The sequence below is a fragment of the Crocuta crocuta genome, unplaced genomic scaffold, assembly GCF_008692635.1.
Source record: "Crocuta crocuta isolate KB4526 unplaced genomic scaffold, BGI_CrCroc_1.0 scaffold118, whole genome shotgun sequence".
Taxonomy (NCBI): Eukaryota; Metazoa; Chordata; class Mammalia; order Carnivora; family Hyaenidae; genus Crocuta; species Crocuta crocuta.
The window spans coordinates 13536148-13555075 of NW_027551558.1; the positions used below are offsets into that span (position 1 = coordinate 13536148).

An 18928-nucleotide genomic window follows, 5' to 3' on the forward strand; every position below is an offset into this window, starting at 1 on the left:
ATTATTTTAAACAAATCAGTGGTTTTTAGTGTATTCACAAAGTTAAGCAACCATCACCATAACACTTTATTTATTTATTTATTTGTGTGTTGGTTTATACTTTCTAAAGTAATCTCTGTACCTGCATGGGGCTCTAAACTCAAGACCCTGAGATCAAGAGTCATATGCTCTACTGACTGAGCCAGCCAGGTGGTCCCATAGTAAATTTTAAAACATTTTTTATCAGTCCCAAAAAGAAACCTTGTACCTAATTAGCAGTCACTCCCCCCCCTTCCACCCTCTCCAGTTCTCCCAAACCTAGGCAACTACTAACCTGCCTTCTCTCTAGATTTGCTTATTCTGGATATTTCATAGAAATGGCACCATAAAATATATGGTCTTTCATGACTGGCTTCTTTCCCTTAGCAATATTTTCAAGATTCATCACTGCTATCAGTACTTAATCCTTTTTATTGCCGAATAATAATCCGTTGTATGGATATATCATACCTTGTTTTTATCCATTTGCTAGTTCACAGACATTTGGGTTATTTCCTGAACCTATACTTTTTTTTTTTTAAGTTTATTTAATTGAGAGAGAGAGAGAGAGCACGTAAACGAAAAGGTGCAGAGAGAGGGAGACAGAATCCCACGGGCTCAGACCTAAGAACCACAAGATCATGACCTGAACCTAAATCAAGATGCTTAACCGACTGAGCCACCCAGGCATCCCTTGAACTTATCCTTATTAATTTCATCTGTACCCATTCTTTCCTTCCCTGTTGTGTCATTGAGGAGGTAAGCCTTTTGCTGTGGTCTGGATCCCATCCCCTCTTCTCAGAGGTGGCTTTCTGTTGATTGTATCTTCTCTCTTCTATCTGGTTCATTCTGTTAGCATTTAGACTTACTTGCATCTTCTTAGCTACTTTTTTTTTATTTAAAAAAATTTTTTTTATTTCTGAGAGAGAGAGAGACAGCATGAGTAGGGGAGGGTCAGAGAGAGAGCGAGACACAGAATCCAAAACAGGCTCCAGGCTCTGAGCTAGCTGTCAGCACAGAACCCAACGCGGGGCTTGAACCCGTGAACCGTGAGGTCATGACCCGAGCTGAAGTCAGACGCTTAACTGACAGAGCTACCCAGGCTGCCCTTAACTACTTTTAATCTTTAACATCTAGAGATAACATTATTGTAATAAAGCCCTGTGAGATGGGTTAGTAGCTAGCTCCAGTTTGTGGATAAGGAATCTGAATCACTGAAAAACTTCCTTAACTTTTTGCCTCTTTTGCTGTCAGATCTCAGCTTAGAAAGCATCTCCTTTTGGAAGTCTTTCTTGATTCCCACATTAGGACTGCCTGGTTAGCTGTGCCTCTTAGGTGTTCCCTGCCCTGGGACCTTCTCCCTGCCCTAGACACAGCATTTATTCTACCCTGGTGCCCATCTATCCCAGTAGACTGAAAGCTCCTAGAGGGCAGGAGCTTTGTTTTAGCCAATGTCTGCCTCTGAACCCCAGCACCTGGTGGTATAATTGCCCACGTGTAGCAGACACATGGTAATTGTCAGCAGAATGAGGTTGGGGGCTCCAAATTACTCTTGAAGAGAAAAATCTTGTATGAACATGAAGCTATTCCTTTTGCTATATCTCAGGTGGGGACAGAACAGCTTTCTGTTCCTGTTCCCTTATTTCATAGTAGGAGGTCAGTTTTACCTCCCAGCTGGTAGACAAAGAATACAATGCCAGTCTCTTCATTGGGAACATAGAGTAGCTGTATTTATTTTATTTTTTTCCAATGTTTGTTTATTTAGAGAGAGACAAACAGTGAATGGGGGCAGGGGCAGAGAGAGAGAGGAGATGCAGAATCGGAAGCAAGCTTCAGGTTCTGAGCTGTCAGCACAGAGCCTGACATGGAACTCTTAAGTCACGAACCCTTGAGATCATGACCTTAGCTGAAGTCAGACATTTACCCGACTGAGCCACCCAGGCACCCTAAGTAGCTATATTTTCGATGTCTGTCAGTAAATAAGACTTAAAATGCACTGCCACCCAGTATGTCACACAAACTCCTTTGAGAGAAATAGTATCTTTGGAGGATAACCTTGGCAGTTGGGCACCCTGTCCATACCTTAACAATGGAAGTAGGGGTGGGGAATTATCTCATTTGTCTCTTCACCCCACCCACTCTTAAGAAATCACCACAGTTGTGAACCTGTGTTCTGTTGAATTTGTCATTTGAAAGATTTGATCGGATTGCTCTGGATCCTTCTACCCAGAACCAAGTAGATAACATTGATGTGCAAAGTAGTTGGATAATAGGGAGTGGTGGGGCTTGTGGATCTGAGAGTGGTTGCTCATTCAATTCAATTCAATGCTTAATAGCATTTAATTTCAGATATTTTAAAAACCTTTTGGGGCGCCTGGGTGGCTTAGTCGGTTAAGCTTCCGACTTTCGCTTAGGTCATGATCTCGCGGTTTGTGGGTTCGAGCCCCGCGTCGGGCTCTGTGCTGACTGCCAGCTCAGAGCCTGGAGCCTGTTTCAGTCTGTGACTCCCTCTCTCTCTGACCCTCCCCTGCTCACGCTCTTTCTCTCTCTCTCTCTCCCCTAGAAATAAATAAAAAACATTAAAAAAAATACATTAAAAAAAAAAAAAAAACCTTTTGCTGGCCAGACAGTTCTGTTGGCACATGTACTGGATTGATGATTTAAGAGCTGTTTCAGAATTTTGCCAGACTATTGTTTTTTTCCCTCTCTTGGAATTGTTTTTGCTGAGTTAGACTTTACGTTTTGCCTTCTAAAATCTAAAGGATGATTTGAAAAACAGTGTTTTCCTTCCTTGAGCAAGTTTTCCTATCAGTGCTTTCCTTCCTTGAGCAAGTTTTTTTCTTTTCTGTTTTTTCTTTTTCTCTTTTATTTTTGGAGAGACAAGAGTGTGAGCAGGGGAGGGGCAGAGAGAGAGGGAGACCAATCTGAAGCAGGCCCAGGCTCCAGGCTCTGAGCCATCAGTGTAGAACCTGACATAGGGCTTGAACACACATTATGAGATCATGACCTTAGCTGATGTCGGATGCCCAACAAACTGAGCCACCCAGGCACCTGTTTTTCTTATTTTTATTTTTATGATGTTTTATTATATGAATAATGTTACTCATGTGGAATTCAACTGGATGGGTTGGTAGGGTGACCAGTCACTCTAGTTTTCTTGGGATTGAGAGGGTTCCTGGAATATGGGACTTTTAGTATTAAAGAAGGGAGAGGGAACATCTGAGATCAGGTCATGATCTCTTGATTGGTGGGAGTGAGCCCCATATTGGGCTCTGTTGACGTCATGGAACCTGCTTGGGATTCTCTCTCTCTCTCTCTCTCTCTCAAAATAAATAAACTTAAAAAAAAAAACCAGAGTCTTACGCAAAGTGAGATGAATGCTAGGCCAAACCAGGAAATAATTTAAATGGGACCTCCCATTCCACTCTGAGGTACTCATGGTGAGTGAGTGTTAGTTGGGCGATAGCAGTCTGTTGCAGGCTGGAGGCCTTCATTCTGGAGCATGCTTCTGAGAAATGTGAGTACAGGCCTTGTTGAATGAGAGTCTAGAGTAAACATAATTTTCAGGCAACTTGCTTTCTAAATGCAAGCTAAAGAAACAGCAGTTTATTCAAGTCTGTAAGAAAATGTGACTGAGTTGAAGACTGGTGGCCTAAATAGTGTTTTACTCTAGTTTTGAATTGATTGCCTGTATTTTAAACATTGGGAGATTTCATGAAAAAGATTCATATTTTGAGCTGCTTTTGAAAAGTCTACATAGTTGAAAACTCTGGGTATGAATATTCCCACAATTCAGCAGTGGGTTCAGAGCGGAGTGGCTGCTCTCTGATGTGGTCTAGATTTGTCCTTTACCCTGATAGGCTTTCCTTGTTTTGTCACTGTTCCTACCATTCCATGGTCTCTACTCCATGGTCTCTTTTGAAGCCACTTGTCATGTCAGGTCTGTTCTCTTCCTTTGGCTTCCTTTGCTCATTTGATAACTGGCCTGGTCCCCGTAGATACTTGTCAGTCCTGAGTGAGATCATGAGGAATGTTCTAGGGAAGAACGTTAGGCAAGATTTGAGCCCCTTTTCAGGGTGTCAGACAGTGGGGATTCTTGTTAGTACTTATAACTAATGAAGGAATATTGGAAGTATCAGTTGTGTTTAGTTGTATAAAACAGTTGAATTATGTCATTTACTCTTCATGCTGATTTGTATTTGATATTTATACTTGACATCTATTATTTAAAAGAATTTTTTTTTTAACTTATGTTTATTTTTGAGAGAGAAAGAGTGTGAGCTGAGGAGGGGCAGAGAGATAGGGAGACACAGAACTTGAAACAGGCTCCAGGCTCTGAGCTGTCAGCACTGAGCCCAACATGGGGCTTGAACCCACAAACTGTGGAATCATGACCTCAGCTGAATTCGGAGACTTAACTGACTGAGCCATCCAGGTGCTCATGTTATTTTTTTTAAATATTTATTTTTAAGAAAGAGAGCGAGGGAGAGACAGCACAAGTTCTGGGGGCGGGGGTGCAGAGAGAGAGGGACAAAAGATCTGAAGTGGGCTCTGCTAAGAACTGAGTGCTAGATGCAGGGCTTGAACTCCTAAAAGGTGAGATCATGACCTGAGCCTAAATCAAGAGTTTGGATGCCCAGCTGACTGAGCCACCCAGGCATCCCTGTTCTGAATTACTTATTTTTTGTTTTAGAAAGAGAAAGTGTGAGCAGAGGAGGGGACAGAGGGAGAGGGAGAGAATTTTAAGCAGGCTCCACGTTCAGTGTGGAGTTTATTGCAGGGCTTGATCCCAGGCCACTGGGATCATGACCTGAGCTGGAATCAAGAATCGGTTGCTCAACTGACTAAGCCACCCAAGGGACCCTGTAAATACTTTTAGGTGAATAACTGGTATTTCCTATCATATGAAAATTGAATTTTTATTCCATTTGGTGTGGGTGGTTTTATTAATTTTATAAGAAATTGATAATTGCTAATTGCAAGTCAAAACTAAGGTGAGACACTGTTTTCTAGTAAGAGTTCTTACCTTGGCACTATTGATATTTTGTACTGAGTAATTTGTTGTTGTGAGAGACTGTCCATCCTGTGCATGTTTAACAGCATCCCTGCCTTACCTATTAGCTTCCATTAGTACTCCGCTATCCTACCTCCGCCAGTTGACAACCCAAATGTCCGCAGGCATTGACAAATGTCTGCTAGAGAAGCAAATTGTTCCCAGTTCAGAACCAATAATCTAAGATGAAGACTAGAAAGCTTGAAAACTCTTTGTTGATTGGATAGGGGAAATAATGGCACTCATACTTTATGGATGATAGTGTTAATTTATACAGCCAATCAAGGGGAATAGTTTGGGAATATTTATCACAATCACTGTATTCTTTGATGAATTCCAGTTTGGGGGCTTTATCTTACAGATATTCCTTCATTATTCATGCAGCATTGTGATAGCAGAGACTGGAAACAACCTGTGTGTTCATCAGTAAGACTAAATTATAGTGCATCCTGAGTTATTGGAATGTTTGTAGCCGTAAACAGAAAGAAGCTGATTATGTCCTGATGGAACAATCTCCAAAATATATTAAAGTTAAAAGAAAGCTAAGACACAGAACAGTGTTTGTAGTATGCGACCATTGATGTAAGAGAGGAACAATGTAATGTTTGTGTGTGCATAGCCTGTGTTTGGAAATATTACAAAATTTTTGTTTATTTTTGAGAGAGAGAGACAGTGTGAATGGGAGAGGGGCAGAAGGAGAAAAGGAGACACAGAATCTGAAGCAGGCTCCAGGCTCTGAGCTGTTTGCACAGAGCCTGACGCAGGGCTCAAACCCATGAACTGTGAAAACTGTGAGACTGAAGTCGGACACTTAACTGACTGAACCACCCGGGCACCCTGGAAATAAAATTTATAAACTGATAGTACTTGGCTGGTGAACTTGATGTGTAAGGGATCAGTGTGAAAGGGAAGTCTCCTTTTTGCTCTACTTTTTTTTTTTTTTAAATTTAAACCAAGTTAGTTAACATAGCATAATAATGATTTCAGGAATAGAATTTAGTGATTCATCACTTACATATAACACTCAGTGCTCATCCCAACACGTGCCCTCCTTAATGCCTATTTAGCCCATGCCCTCAACCCAGCACCCTTCCAGCAACCCTCAGTTTGTTCTCTGTATTTAAGAGTATCTTATTGTTTGTCTCTCTCTCAGTTTTTATATTATTTTTGCCTCCCTTATGTTCATCTGTTTTGTATCTTAAATTTCACATGTTAGTGAAATATATTTGTAGTTCTCTGACTGGCTTATTTCACTTAGCATAACTCTCTAGTTCATCCACTTTGTTGCAAATGGTAAGATTTCATCCTTTTCAGTTGCCTAGCAACACTCCATTGTATATGTATACCACATTGCTTTTGTCCATTCATCAGTCGATGGATATTGAGCTCTTTCCATACTTCAGCTATTGTCGATAGTGCTGCTATAAACATTGCGGGTGCACGTGCCCCTTTGAATCAGCATTCCTTTATCCTTTGGATAAATACCTAGTAGTGCAATCATTGGGTCAAAGAGTAGTTCTAGTCTTAATTTTTTTTTTCCTGTTCTTAATTTTTTGAGGAACCTCCACACTTTTCCGGAGTGGCTGCGCCAGTTTGCATTCCCACTTTTTTGAACTTCTGAATTTTGATATGTGTTACCTAGAATATTTTGCAATGAATAATGACTACTTTGTTTTTATAGACATTTCTGGGAAAAGTTTAATTTCATATACATACTATGTAAATACATATATATACTATATAGTTATGACTTTTTTTAATGTTTATTTATTTTAAGATAAAGAGCCGGTGGGGGAGGGACACACAGTGGAAGAATACCTTGCAGGCTTTGCATGATCAGCACACAGAGCACATCGTGGGGCTCAGACCCACAAACCATGAGACAATGATCTGAGCCGAAACCAAGAATTGGCTGCTCAACCAATTAAGTCACTCCGTGTTAGTTAGACTTTATTCAGACTTCTGAGAAACTAATTGTAAGAAAGGACAAGTAAGTTTAGCTATATATATATTTACTTATTCTTTTATCTTTCTTCTTAATTTTTTATTTTGATGTGTAGGTTCCACGGAAGCAGAGGGGCTATATCTGTTCATTTTATACCCTTCAACCACCACCATGGGACATGTAAAAGTGCTTGGTAAACAGTTTATTGAAGGAATGAATTACTGAGAGAAGAATGTAGCTTGGGGGAACCATTGTGTTAAGTACTTGAACACTTACTACTTTAAATCCACAAATCTGTAACATGTACTTTTAATATTTTTCTTTAGGAACAAAGACTCTGGAGAGTGTTGTACTTAGTAAAATGAATTTTGAGTCTTTTGTAAAAGATCTTCTTCTAGTTCGTCAGTATAGAGTTGAAGTTTATAAGAATAGAGCTGGAAATAAGGCCTCGAAGGAGAATGATTGGTATTTGGCATTTAAGGTAATTATCTTCCTTTTTAATTTGGTTATTTTTTTTAAGAGTAGAAAAAATAAAGATGTAAGGGAAGTCTGTGTGTTTAAATGTTTTAACCAGGTTGTGGTAATAAAATACTTTGAGAAACTAATATTCTTTATCATGTGGTTTTAAAAATCACAGTTTAATAGTGACTTTGAAATTCACTAAATCCTTACTATGAGTATGAATACTCTGAGCTTTGTCAGTATCCCTGAAACCTAAATGATATAAGAGACTTTACATAAAGTTGAATGCCAGCATTAGACAGAGATTTGATTTTACTGTTTTTAAAGTAATGTACAGATTTACTGTATTCCAAATATCTCATTTATACACATTTGTAATATGTTTATATCTTTGTATGTGCCTTTCTCTTCCATTATATTTATAATATTTCATAAGTCAGATACTTGGTTTAATGCTGATCATTCCTTGGTGTCTCTAGAAAGGCACCTGTGCCTTTAGGAGATAGTAGTGCTATTTTATTTTATATAATGGTGTCTTCATTGCCAGTCTGTAAGGTGCTGTTTTTGGTTGTTCAACTGCAGTGCCTATAGAGTAGGTTCTCGGTAAATACCGGAATAAATGAGTGGTTAAAGTGTTGTTGGGAAGTTTTAATTTATTCTTGAAATAAATGTGGTAACGGGGACAATGCTCTGGGCTCATAGTCAGCGTATTTAATTTCTTTTCTCCTCTCTCCCTCTGGGTGTCCTTGGTGTACTTCCCAACCTTCTCCTGTATCTCTTTCTCCCTAAACAGTAAAATTAGAAGGTTTTTAGTGATGTTTTCCAACATGAAAGTCCTGTGAGTTTTTTCTTGAGAGATTTAATAGTCTGTCTAAACATTTGATCCTCGTATTACCTCAAATATAATATTCGGTCTTTGTTCTATATTGTGTGTTTCCCCCACCTGCCTTTGTAAATACAGTCAGTTACTGAAGATTATATCTGGGAGAATTTAGCTTTCTACCTTAACAGAGTTTACTGGGAATGTTCATTGGTGTTTTACTGAGAAAATTGAGGCTTTTACTAAGTTTTAGTCTGTGTCTTGAAAGTTTTTGGTAGAAAATTGAGGTACCACCAAGTGATGTTTTCTATCTCATTTTTCACAGAACTCCATTAGTAACAACACCAAAATGTGAAATCCTAAATTTAAGAGATTACCATGATTATCCCATCATACCTCATTCCTCTGTGTCCTGTATGAATCCTTCAAGATGAATTCACTTTAACTCCTACCTTTTAAGTCATGGGGAATTTTTTTCAAATATATATCTTTATCAGGTTAAAAAGATGGTATCTTAATCCTGACATTTTAAGAAATTCAGATCTAAAACTGCAAAAACTGGTATATCATGACATTTTTTTGGCTTATTCTGTTGTAAAGTATTAATGATATTTAAAGTAGTCTCTATGATTGATTTCTTTCCTGTGTTCTCAATGGTATGTACAGAGTGGGAAAAGATCTTGGATACAATCTAGTTCACAGATTACCAGTCTTATCATTTTCAAGGACCCTTAAGAACCCAATTTTATTAGCTACTTTTCCCTTTAGAAAGTTGAAAGGTGTGCTTCATAAACTGTGTGTGCAAATCCAAAAAATTTGTGCAAAAGCATGTTTACATGTGCAATTGAATTGGTCCTTCTAAAATTTGATTGCAAAGTAACACTGTTTTTCCATTTCAATTTTTAAAAACTGAAACATTTTATTTTTAAGTAATCTCTACACCGAATATGGGGCTCAAACCACAACCCCAAGATCAAGAGTCACATACTCTACTCACTGAGCTAGCCAGGCACCCACCCCTCCATATCATTTTTTAAATTATTTCTTTTTATTTTACAGAGAGCACTAGCAGGAGAGGGGGCGGAGAGAGAGATAGAGAGAATTCCTTTTTTTTTTTTTTTAATTTATTTCTTTGGNCCTAGAGAGAGAGAATTCCAAGCAGGCTCCATACTTAGCATGGATCCTGACATGGGGCTTGATCCTACTACCCTGTGATCATGACCTAAGCCAAACTCAAGAGTCAGATGTTCAACCAACTGAGCTGCCCAGACACCCTCTTCCTTTTCATTCTTTAAAAAAAATTTTTTAATGTTTTATTTATTTCTGAGAGGGAGAGACAGCGTGAGTAGGGGAGGGTCAGAGAGAGAGGGAGATACAGAATCTGAAGCAGGCTCCAGGCTCTGAGCTAGCTGTCAGCACAGAGCCTGACACGGGGCTCAAACCCACAAACTGTGATCATGACCTGAACCGAAGTCAAACGCTTAACCGGCTGAGCCACCCAGCCTCCCCATTCCTTTTCATTTTTGATCCAGATTTTAATCAACAATCCATAGTTACAGGGTATTTAGAATCATATTATGAAAAAATAAATGATTATGATGCTAAAATCTTTCAAAAACTATTGGGGCACCTGGGTGGCTCAGTTGGTTAGGCGTCCAACTTCAGCTCAGGTCATGATCTCATGGTTCATGAGTTCGAGCCTCACATCAGGCTCTGTGCTGACAGTTCAGAGGCTGGAATCTGCTTCAGATCATGTGTCTCCCTCTTCCTCTGCCCCTCCTTCACTTGTGCTCTGTTCCTCTGTCTCAAAAATGAATAAATGTTAAAAAAAACCAAAAAACTCTTGAATATTGGTTGCTTAAGTTTGGCTGTCACTGTGGTCATTTGGACTATTTGTGACTCCTGTTTCATACCATGGGTGGTCAGTTGTATCAGAAAATGCCTCCTATTAACGGCTTCCTATCAGCTTCTGATCAGGTTGAAATATGTATTCTCACCCACTGACTTGACACTGGTCAAAAGTGAAGTGACACTGGCTGACACCAGCCAAAAGTGAAGAAACTTGACCCTTTAGTTGACTTGTACAGTCTTTTTTTTTTTTAATTTTTTAAATATTTTTATTTATTTCTGAGAGAGAGCGAGAGAGAGCGAGCGTGAGCAGGGGAGGGTCAGAGAGAGAGAGAAACACAGAATCCGAAGCAGGCTCCAGGCTCTGAGCTAGCTGTCAGCACAGAGCCTGATGCGGGACTCAAACCTATGAACTGTGAGATCATGACCTGAGCCGAAGTCGGACACTTAACCGACTGAGCCACCCAGCCGCCCCGACTTGTACAGTCTTACGGAGAGATTTCTGATCTTTTTGAAATATTGAAAATAGGTCAGGGACCCTTTATTTGGAAATGACTGATGTGAAACTGTCTCTGCATTTTACAGATAAATATATTAATAGAGAATTGACTTTCCAAAGTCAGTATTTTTAGCCAATAATACTGCTCTTCTATGTGGTATAGCTAGTTGACAAAAATACAATGTGCAACCAATAGGTAGGCATTTTTGCAGGATGTAGAAATGTAAGCATATCATTGACAGGATTATTACTTTGGATACCTTAATGATCGCGTGTGTATAAATCCAGCTGCCAAATTGCAAGTAGGCTTCACATCTGGTGCAGAGCCCAGCGTGGGGCTTGAACTCAACGACCCTGAGCAAAGATTAAGAATTGGATGCCTAACTGACTGAGCCACTCAGGTACCCCTCCAGCTGCCAGATTTCAAACTGAAAATCTTTTTTGATAACGTTTATTTTTTAGATATGCCCAGATGTCCTGAAAATAATTGGAAAAATAGGAAGGGTACTTTATAGAAAATAAGATAATAGTAATTGGAATATAGTGTTATAAATAATTTTGGGGGATAATTCTTATTTCTTATTAAATTTTTAAAGTGCATTCAACAATTCTTAAAAATTTTTGTTTATTTTTGTTAAGGCTTCTCCAGGTAATCTTTCTCAGTTTGAAGACATTCTTTTTGGTAACAACGATATGTCAGCTTCCATTGGTGTTGTGGGTGTTAAAATATCTATAGTTGATGGCCAAAGACAGGTCGGCGTTGGGTATGTTGACTCCATACAGAGGAAGCTAGGACTTTGTGAGTTCCCTGATAATGATCAGTTCTCCAATCTGGAGGCTCTCCTAATTCAGATTGGACCAAAGGAATGTGTTTTACCAGGAGGAGAGACTGCTGGAGACATGGGGAAACTGAGGCAGGTAAGGGAATCAAGTCTAGTGATGGAGAACCTCAGCCTAGGAAAGGTTCTAATTAACGTGCTGTTGTTTTATTTAAGGGAAAAAAGTAGTTTAAAAGTCAAATTTTTTGGTATTTAATTACAGTAATTTTTTATTTTGAGGATTATCTTGATGTTTATCTTTCACAGAAACTTTGTATCTTTAAGAGGACTGTAGAGCAAGCTGTTTCTTGTTTAAGACTTATTCTACTTCAGATTCATCCATCCTTCCTTCCTTCCCTTCCTTCTTTCCTTCCCTCTCACCTTCTCTCTCCTTGCTTCTTTCTTTCCTTCCTTCCTTCCTTCCTTCCTTCCTTCCTTCCTTCCTAAAAGAGTAAGAGAATGCTATCTTAAAGGGATCACAGCTGATGAAAGGAATGCTTTCACAGTTGTGAGGGGAGATGATTTAGGTCCATTAAAAGAAAAACAATTTATTACCGTATTTAGCATGGATTTATCAAGTAAATAAGATGTAGATCTTCAGTTTAAGATAGTTTAAGTGGGACCTTTAGCCTCTTATTTGAGTCTTTTAAAAAAATTCTGTTTATACTGTTTGATTATACTGTTTGTGTAAGTATATGGTTTATTTAGGTATTTAAGGAATGTCATAGCCCTTAAGGATTCTTTTCTTTTCATGGGCTTCAGATACTGTAAGAACTGCTTTGGGAAATAGAAAATCTATACTGGGCATTGTTAGTATAGATAGTATCTAAGCAACTTTCCATAAATACTATTCTATTAAGAGTTTTTTACTATTGGAACTATTTTGGGGAGGGGGCTCTTTTTAAAAACCTTTATATGAACATACTTTAAAATTTCCATAAAAACTTAGTTTATATAGATCTTAAAAATATGTGTTAGTATATATATCTTCCCAATGTCTTGCACAGTATATAAAAATTTAATGTGGGTTAATAATTGTTCTTACTATACTTGTCAGGTGATAATAATTTTTTCTCATTTCTATTTTCATTCCTTTTCTCAAAGTAAGTTAACTTATTTCTTGTAAAATAGGTTATTCAGAGAGGAGGAATTCTGATCACAGAAAGGAAAAGAGCTGACTTTTTTACAAAAGATATTTATCAGGACCTCAACCGGTTGTTGAAAGGCAAAAAAGGAGAGCAGATGAATAGTGCTGTCTTGCCAGAAATGGAGAATCAGGTATGTAGATTACAATGTGAATTTACTCTTAAATTATAATCATGGCTTTTGGAAGGCTACTTCTTTCATATCTCTCAAAAGTCTCAACTGTGGATCACTGATTTTAATTAAACTTATTTTTACTGTGATAAACTTGTGAAAAATTTAAGGAAATGACTAGGAAAATTGAAACATAACCTTAAATATAATTGCATTATATTTATACAACATACATCCTTGAGGCAAGAAAGAGTTTTATTGATTTCACAGGAAAGAGCCTGCCTGATTAAGGTCACTTAAGTGGATGAGATAGCATAGTGATTGTAGGGTGGAAGAAAGAGCTTTCAGAGCTTTATAATGTAGAAGTTGTAGAGCCTTTAATAAATTACTTCATCTTTCTGAGAGGGAATTTCATTATTTGTTAAATAGATAATCTTGAGGGATTGTTGGGGAGATCAGGAAGGAAGAAGAGTCAAAGTATGTATGTGTGTATATATATAGAGAGAGAGAGAGAGCACGAGCACGCGCGTGCAAGTGAGTGCACGCACATAATGCATAATAAATACTACACCTAAACAGTTTGGCTAAAAAATTGGCACTGATTATGTATGTGTAATAGTAGAAGTGAATATGGAAACAATGTAATTTTTATGGGATTTTTCAGTGGTTGAAACGTTTCTTTGTTTAAATCTTCGTGGTCGGTATGGCTTGAGATGTAGTTTTATTGTAAAACATTGGAAACTCTTGACAGGATGTTTGTCGGTCCCTGACCAGTAAAATGGAAAATTCTGTTGTATACTTAAAAAGACAGGACAAGCTGTATGCCTTAGAATTCTCAAAGTAGATTTTAAACTAGAATGGGACTATCATTGACTGTCATGATTTTGTGATCATTGCTTATCATGTAATAGTTTGATTCTTATAAACTACGTAATTGTTTTACTTTTTGTTGTTTAACATAATCAAAAGCCAGTATGTATAAGCAGTAATGCTAGTATTAGAAACTTATCACTTGAAAATATGAAGAAGCTTTTAGGGCTACTAAAAAGTTTTTATCTGTACTTAATGATGACACTGCAGGAAGTTCTTATGACAGCCTTATACATTTGCTGGAGTTGGGAAGGGACAGGTAGATGACTCTTTTCAGTTAGGGAAAGCAGGTACAATTCACAAGGAATCTAGTCTAGTCTCAAGTAGATTTTAATATGTAGGATTTGTCATTGGGCTGTTGATTTGATGTCCTGAACTATTTGTGTTACAGTAATGACATAGATTATTTAAACTTTTTATTATTTAAATATACATGTAGGAAAGTACATATGTCCTAAGTGTATAACTGGATTTTCATGAATTTTAGATCCCCAAATAACCAGCATCTGTGAAGCAGAATAGTATCAAGGCTTCAGAGCTTTTTTATGCTTGCTTTCAGTCATTACCCCACCAGGAGTAACCGTGGTTCTCACCTCTTGCTAGCATAGACTAGTTTGGCCTATTTTTGTGGCTTATATTAGTGGAATCATATAGTTTATACTCTTTTGTGTCTGGTTTCATTTGTTCATTATTGTTTGTAAGATTTATCCATATGGTCATGTGTCACCCACTGTGTTGTTTGTGCTCTTATCTTTGGTTGGGTAGTATTCCATAGAGGAGAACATGCCAAACTTCATTCATTTTACTCTTGGTAGGTATTTCAGTCATTTCCACTTTTGACTATTATAAATGATTCTACTCTAACAGTAAGTTTTCACTTTCTAAAACCAATTTTTTAATCTTAAGAGATTTATTTAAAATTTGTCTGATTTTTCTTGGTTTGGATTGGGAAGTAACACCAAGGAAAATTATAGTGTTCAGAATTTATTTTCATTTTGCTATTTGTTTTTTAAAATACCTCTAGGATTCTAGTGATAGAATCTTTAATTTGTTTTAATGTTTATTTTTGAGAGGTGGGGAGCAAGGGGCAGAGAGACACAGAATCCAGGGCAGGTTTCAGGCTCTGAGCTGTCAGCACAGATCCCGATGTGGGGCTCAACCCCACAAACCACAAGATTATGACCTAAATCGAAGTTGGACGCTCAACCAGCTGCACCCCTAGAATCTTTAATTTTTTTAAAAAAATTTATTTTTAATCTTAGGTTGCAGCTTCATCATTGTCTGCAGTAATCAAGTTTTTAGAACTCTTATCAGATGAATCAAACTTCGGACAGTTTGAACTGACTACTTTTGACTTCAGCCAGTACATGAGGTTGGATATTGCAGCAGTCAGAGCCCTTAACCTTTTCCAGGTAAAAGAATAACATGTATTAAAAACATTTAATGGTTAAAAAATGTTTCCTTTGTTCTATACTGAAAAATATTAAGGAGCTTAAATATTTTGAAATATTATGCTTAGAATACATATACAGCTTTAAATTACTATATTTTTCTAGTTGCAAGCTATATAAATAGTATTCGTCCTGGCTTTATGAACAAGTTTATTATGTTAATGGCAGTTTTTAAAAAAATTAATTTTGAAAAGTTTTATGTCTAAAACTACAGTAATTAGAAAGTCTGTTTTTTTTAACTTTCTTTTTTTTTAATTTATTTCTGAGAGAGAGAGGCAGCATGAGCAGGGGAGGGTCAGAGAGAGAGGGAGATACAGAATCTCAAACAGGCTCCAGGCTCTGAGCTAGCTGTCAGCACAGAGCCCAACACGGGGCTCAGACCTACGAACCATGAGATCATGACCTGACTCGAAGTAGGATGCCCAACCGACTGAGCCACCCAAGCACCCCTAAAACTACAGTAATTATAAAGTGATTTTGGTTTGGGGAAAATTACACAGCAGAAAATCTATATTAATAGGTTGAAAGTTTGATTTTAGGAACAGGAGGTTTTGTTTTAAGAAAAAATTTTATTTCTTTATACATGTTTCACTTAAAAAATAACAAAAAATATATTTTTTAAGTTTATTTATTTTGAAAGAGCAAACATAAGTTGGATAGGGGCAGAGATGGAGGAGAGAGAGAATCCCAGGCAGGCTGTGCACTGTGCAGAGCCTGATGCGGGGCTGTAACCCATGAACCATGAGATCATGACCTGAGGCTGAACCAAGAGTTGGGCTTAACTGACTGAGCCCCCCAAGTGCTCCCCAGAAACATTTTTTAAAACTTTATTTATTTTGAGAGAGAGAGAGAACATATGCAAATGTGTGTGGGGAGAGGGAGAGACGGAGAGTGAGGGAATCCCAAGCAGGCTTTGCACCAGCAGCAAGGAACCCGATATGGGGCTCAGACTTACGAACCGTGAGGTCATGACCTAAGCTGAAACCCAGAGTTAGATGCCCAACTGACTGAACCACCCAGGCCCTCTTACACGTTTTACTTTAAGAATCACCAGAACTGTTCCATTTCCTCTAATAGACTCTTTCTACCAGTTATGTTGGCCTTCAACATATGGCCGTAGCAACACATATGAGTATGTGTCATGCATTTATCATGCACACTTACACACATTCTGAAGCACCATGAGACACAAGCTACCTTTCACACAACTGGGGGCCTTTCATGTGCAAATGGTCACTGGTGTGCTTTACTGAAGACTTTACATGGGCTTGGTCTGGCCATTAATCCCAGTTCTCCAGAGAGGAGTTAGGATGACAAATGGGTCACCACATTTTGGAGATCATAAAAGAATGGAAATAAGGGTTGCTAGGCTAAACGTGAGATGGCATCTTAGAAGCCTCCATTTTGACCATGTGGATTCAAAATACCCAGGTGCCATAGTATAGACTGACACCCAGCCTGACAGTGAGCCGGCTAAGGAAGAGGAACTTCTGTGCAAATTTCTCATTTAATATCTGAAGAATATTAAGTGTAGCACAGTAAAGTTTTCACTAATGAGCATGCTCTTCTTCCTTTTTCTTTTTTTGTTTACTAGGGTTCTGTTGAAGACACCACTGGCTCTCAGTCTCTGGCTGCATTGCTAAATAAATGCAAAACCCCTCAAGGACAAAGACTGGTTAACCAGTGGATTAAGCAGCCTCTCATGGATAAGAACAGAATAGAAGAGAGGTATATTACTAATGTACACTTCTGTAAGCTTTGAGTAACTTCTCATTACTCCACAAGATTATGCCTTTACTCTAATAGGCACATTTGCTCCTGTATTTTAGCATCTGATTGCACAGAGAGCTAGCTACATAGAGATTGAGTAGTAAGGATTTAGATTGATTTGATAACTTATTTTATTAATAATTATTTCCACTATAAAAAAGTAAAGTTTTATCAGAGAGATGGATGGTGTTTCAGAACGTAAACTTAAGAGCCTGAGTACCTTGGTGCAAATTATGTCTCTAGCACTTATTAGCTGTGTTATCTTGGGACAGTTATTTAACCTCTGTGTTGCAGTTCCTTTCCTTCTAAAATGACAGTAATGACACACCTATTTTGTAGGGTTGTTATGAAGATTGGGTAATTAAGTATGCATAAAGTACTTTGATGAAGGCCTGGCGCATAGGAAGCACTTCCTTTTAATTATTTTAGAAGGGGTTTAAGGCAGCCTAAACATATATTCCAGAAAATCACTATAATTGAGAAAAAGAAAGGTTTTATAATTTGGCTACTTGAATATGATTGACATTTGGGTATATTTTATTTTTATCTTTTGTTTTAGATAAGGATTATAAGACTTTTAAAAGAAATATATATAAGAACAAGCTGCTAAGTGTGCAGCTTGGTGGATTTTCACAAAGTAAATACAGCAGTGTAACAACAGTCAAATCAAGAAACAACATAGGTAGCATCCTAGTAACTCCTGGAATCTCCTGTTAGTTATTACCCCACCTCACTTCAAAGTAATCACTGTCCTTCTAACATCATAGATTAATTTTGCCTGTTTTTGAACTTTATATAAATGGAGTAATTTTAAATGACTTTTTTAGTATTTGTTTATTTTTTGAGAGAGAGACAGAGCACAAGTGGGGAGGAGGGGTGGGGGACAGAGAGAGAGGCAAACGCTGAATCTCAAGCGGGCTCCAGGTTTGGAGCTGTCAGCCTAGAGAGCCAGATGCGAGGCTCAAACTCAAACTGCGAGATCATGACCTGAGCTGAAGTTGGATACTTAACCAACTGAGCCACCAAGGCGCCCCTAAATGTGTCATTTTAGATGGTGCACTCTTATATTAGTCTTTTTTTGAAACATAGTTGTAAATCGTAATATAGTTATGTGCCCCAATTTTTCCCCACTTACTTAATTTATCATAAACAATTTTTACTGTTGCTCTTTTATCTTCTCGTTCAGCATTTTTTTTTGAAGTTTATTTGTTTACTTTGAGAGAGGAGAGGGTGCGAGCGGGGGAGGGGCAGAGAGAGAGGGAGAAAGAATTCGGAGGAGGCTCATACCGTCAGTGCATAACCCAATACTGGGCTAAATCCTGTGAACTGTGAGATCTACCTGAGCCGAAACCAAGAGTTGGTTGCTTAACTGTCTGAGCCACCCAGGCACCCCTCATTCACTTAAGAGTTTTTATTAAGTACGTAGCATTTTACCCTTATTTTACCTTTCTTAGTAATTAGGTTCTTTTTTTTTTACTTTTTTTTCTAAGAGAGAGAGTGTGAGCAGTGGAGGGTCAGAGAGAGAGGGAGACACAAAATCTGAAACAGGCTCCAGGCTCTGAGCTAGCTGTTAGCACAGAGCCTGACATGGGACTCAAATCCACGAACCATGAGATCATGACCTGAGCTGAAGTTGGCCGCCCAACCGACTGAGCCACCCAGGCACCCCAAGATTCTTTTTTTTTTTTTTTTAATGCATTTGTTTTTATTTTTTTTAGAGAGAGTGAGCAGGGGAAATCAGCAGAGGGAGAGGGGTAGGGAGAGAGAGGGAATCTCAAGCAGGCTTCACACTCAGCACAGGGCTGATCCCGTAACCCTGGGATCATGACCTGAGACTGAATCAAGAGGTGGATGCTCAACTGACTGGGCCACCCAGGTGTCCCAATAATTAGGTTATTTCTTTTCTTTTTTTTTTTTTTAATATTTATTTATTTCTAGGAGAGAAAGAGAGAGACAGCGTGAGCAGGGGAGGATCAGAGAGAGAGGGAGACACAGACTCTGAAATAGGCTCCAGGCTCCGAGCTGGCAGTCAGCACAGAGCCCGATGCGGGGTTCGAACCCACGAGCCGCGAGATCATGACCTAAGCGAAAGTCGGACACTTAACCGACTAAGCCAC

General features: G+C 38.4%; 1 protein-coding gene across 1 annotated transcript in view; it reads left to right on the forward strand.

Moving 5' to 3' along the window:
• Nucleotides 1-18928, forward strand: part of MSH2 (mutS homolog 2) — an 83767-nt gene that overhangs the window by 3459 nt on the left and 61380 nt on the right. Inside the window, exons 2-6 of the mRNA XM_077749233.1 lie at nucleotides 7343-7497; nucleotides 11285-11563; nucleotides 12595-12741; nucleotides 14853-15002; nucleotides 16636-16769. Coding sequence (XP_077605359.1) covers nucleotides 7343-7497; nucleotides 11285-11563; nucleotides 12595-12741; nucleotides 14853-15002; nucleotides 16636-16769 — 865 coding nt within the window. The remainder of the gene's footprint in view (nucleotides 1-7342; nucleotides 7498-11284; nucleotides 11564-12594; nucleotides 12742-14852; nucleotides 15003-16635; nucleotides 16770-18928) is intronic.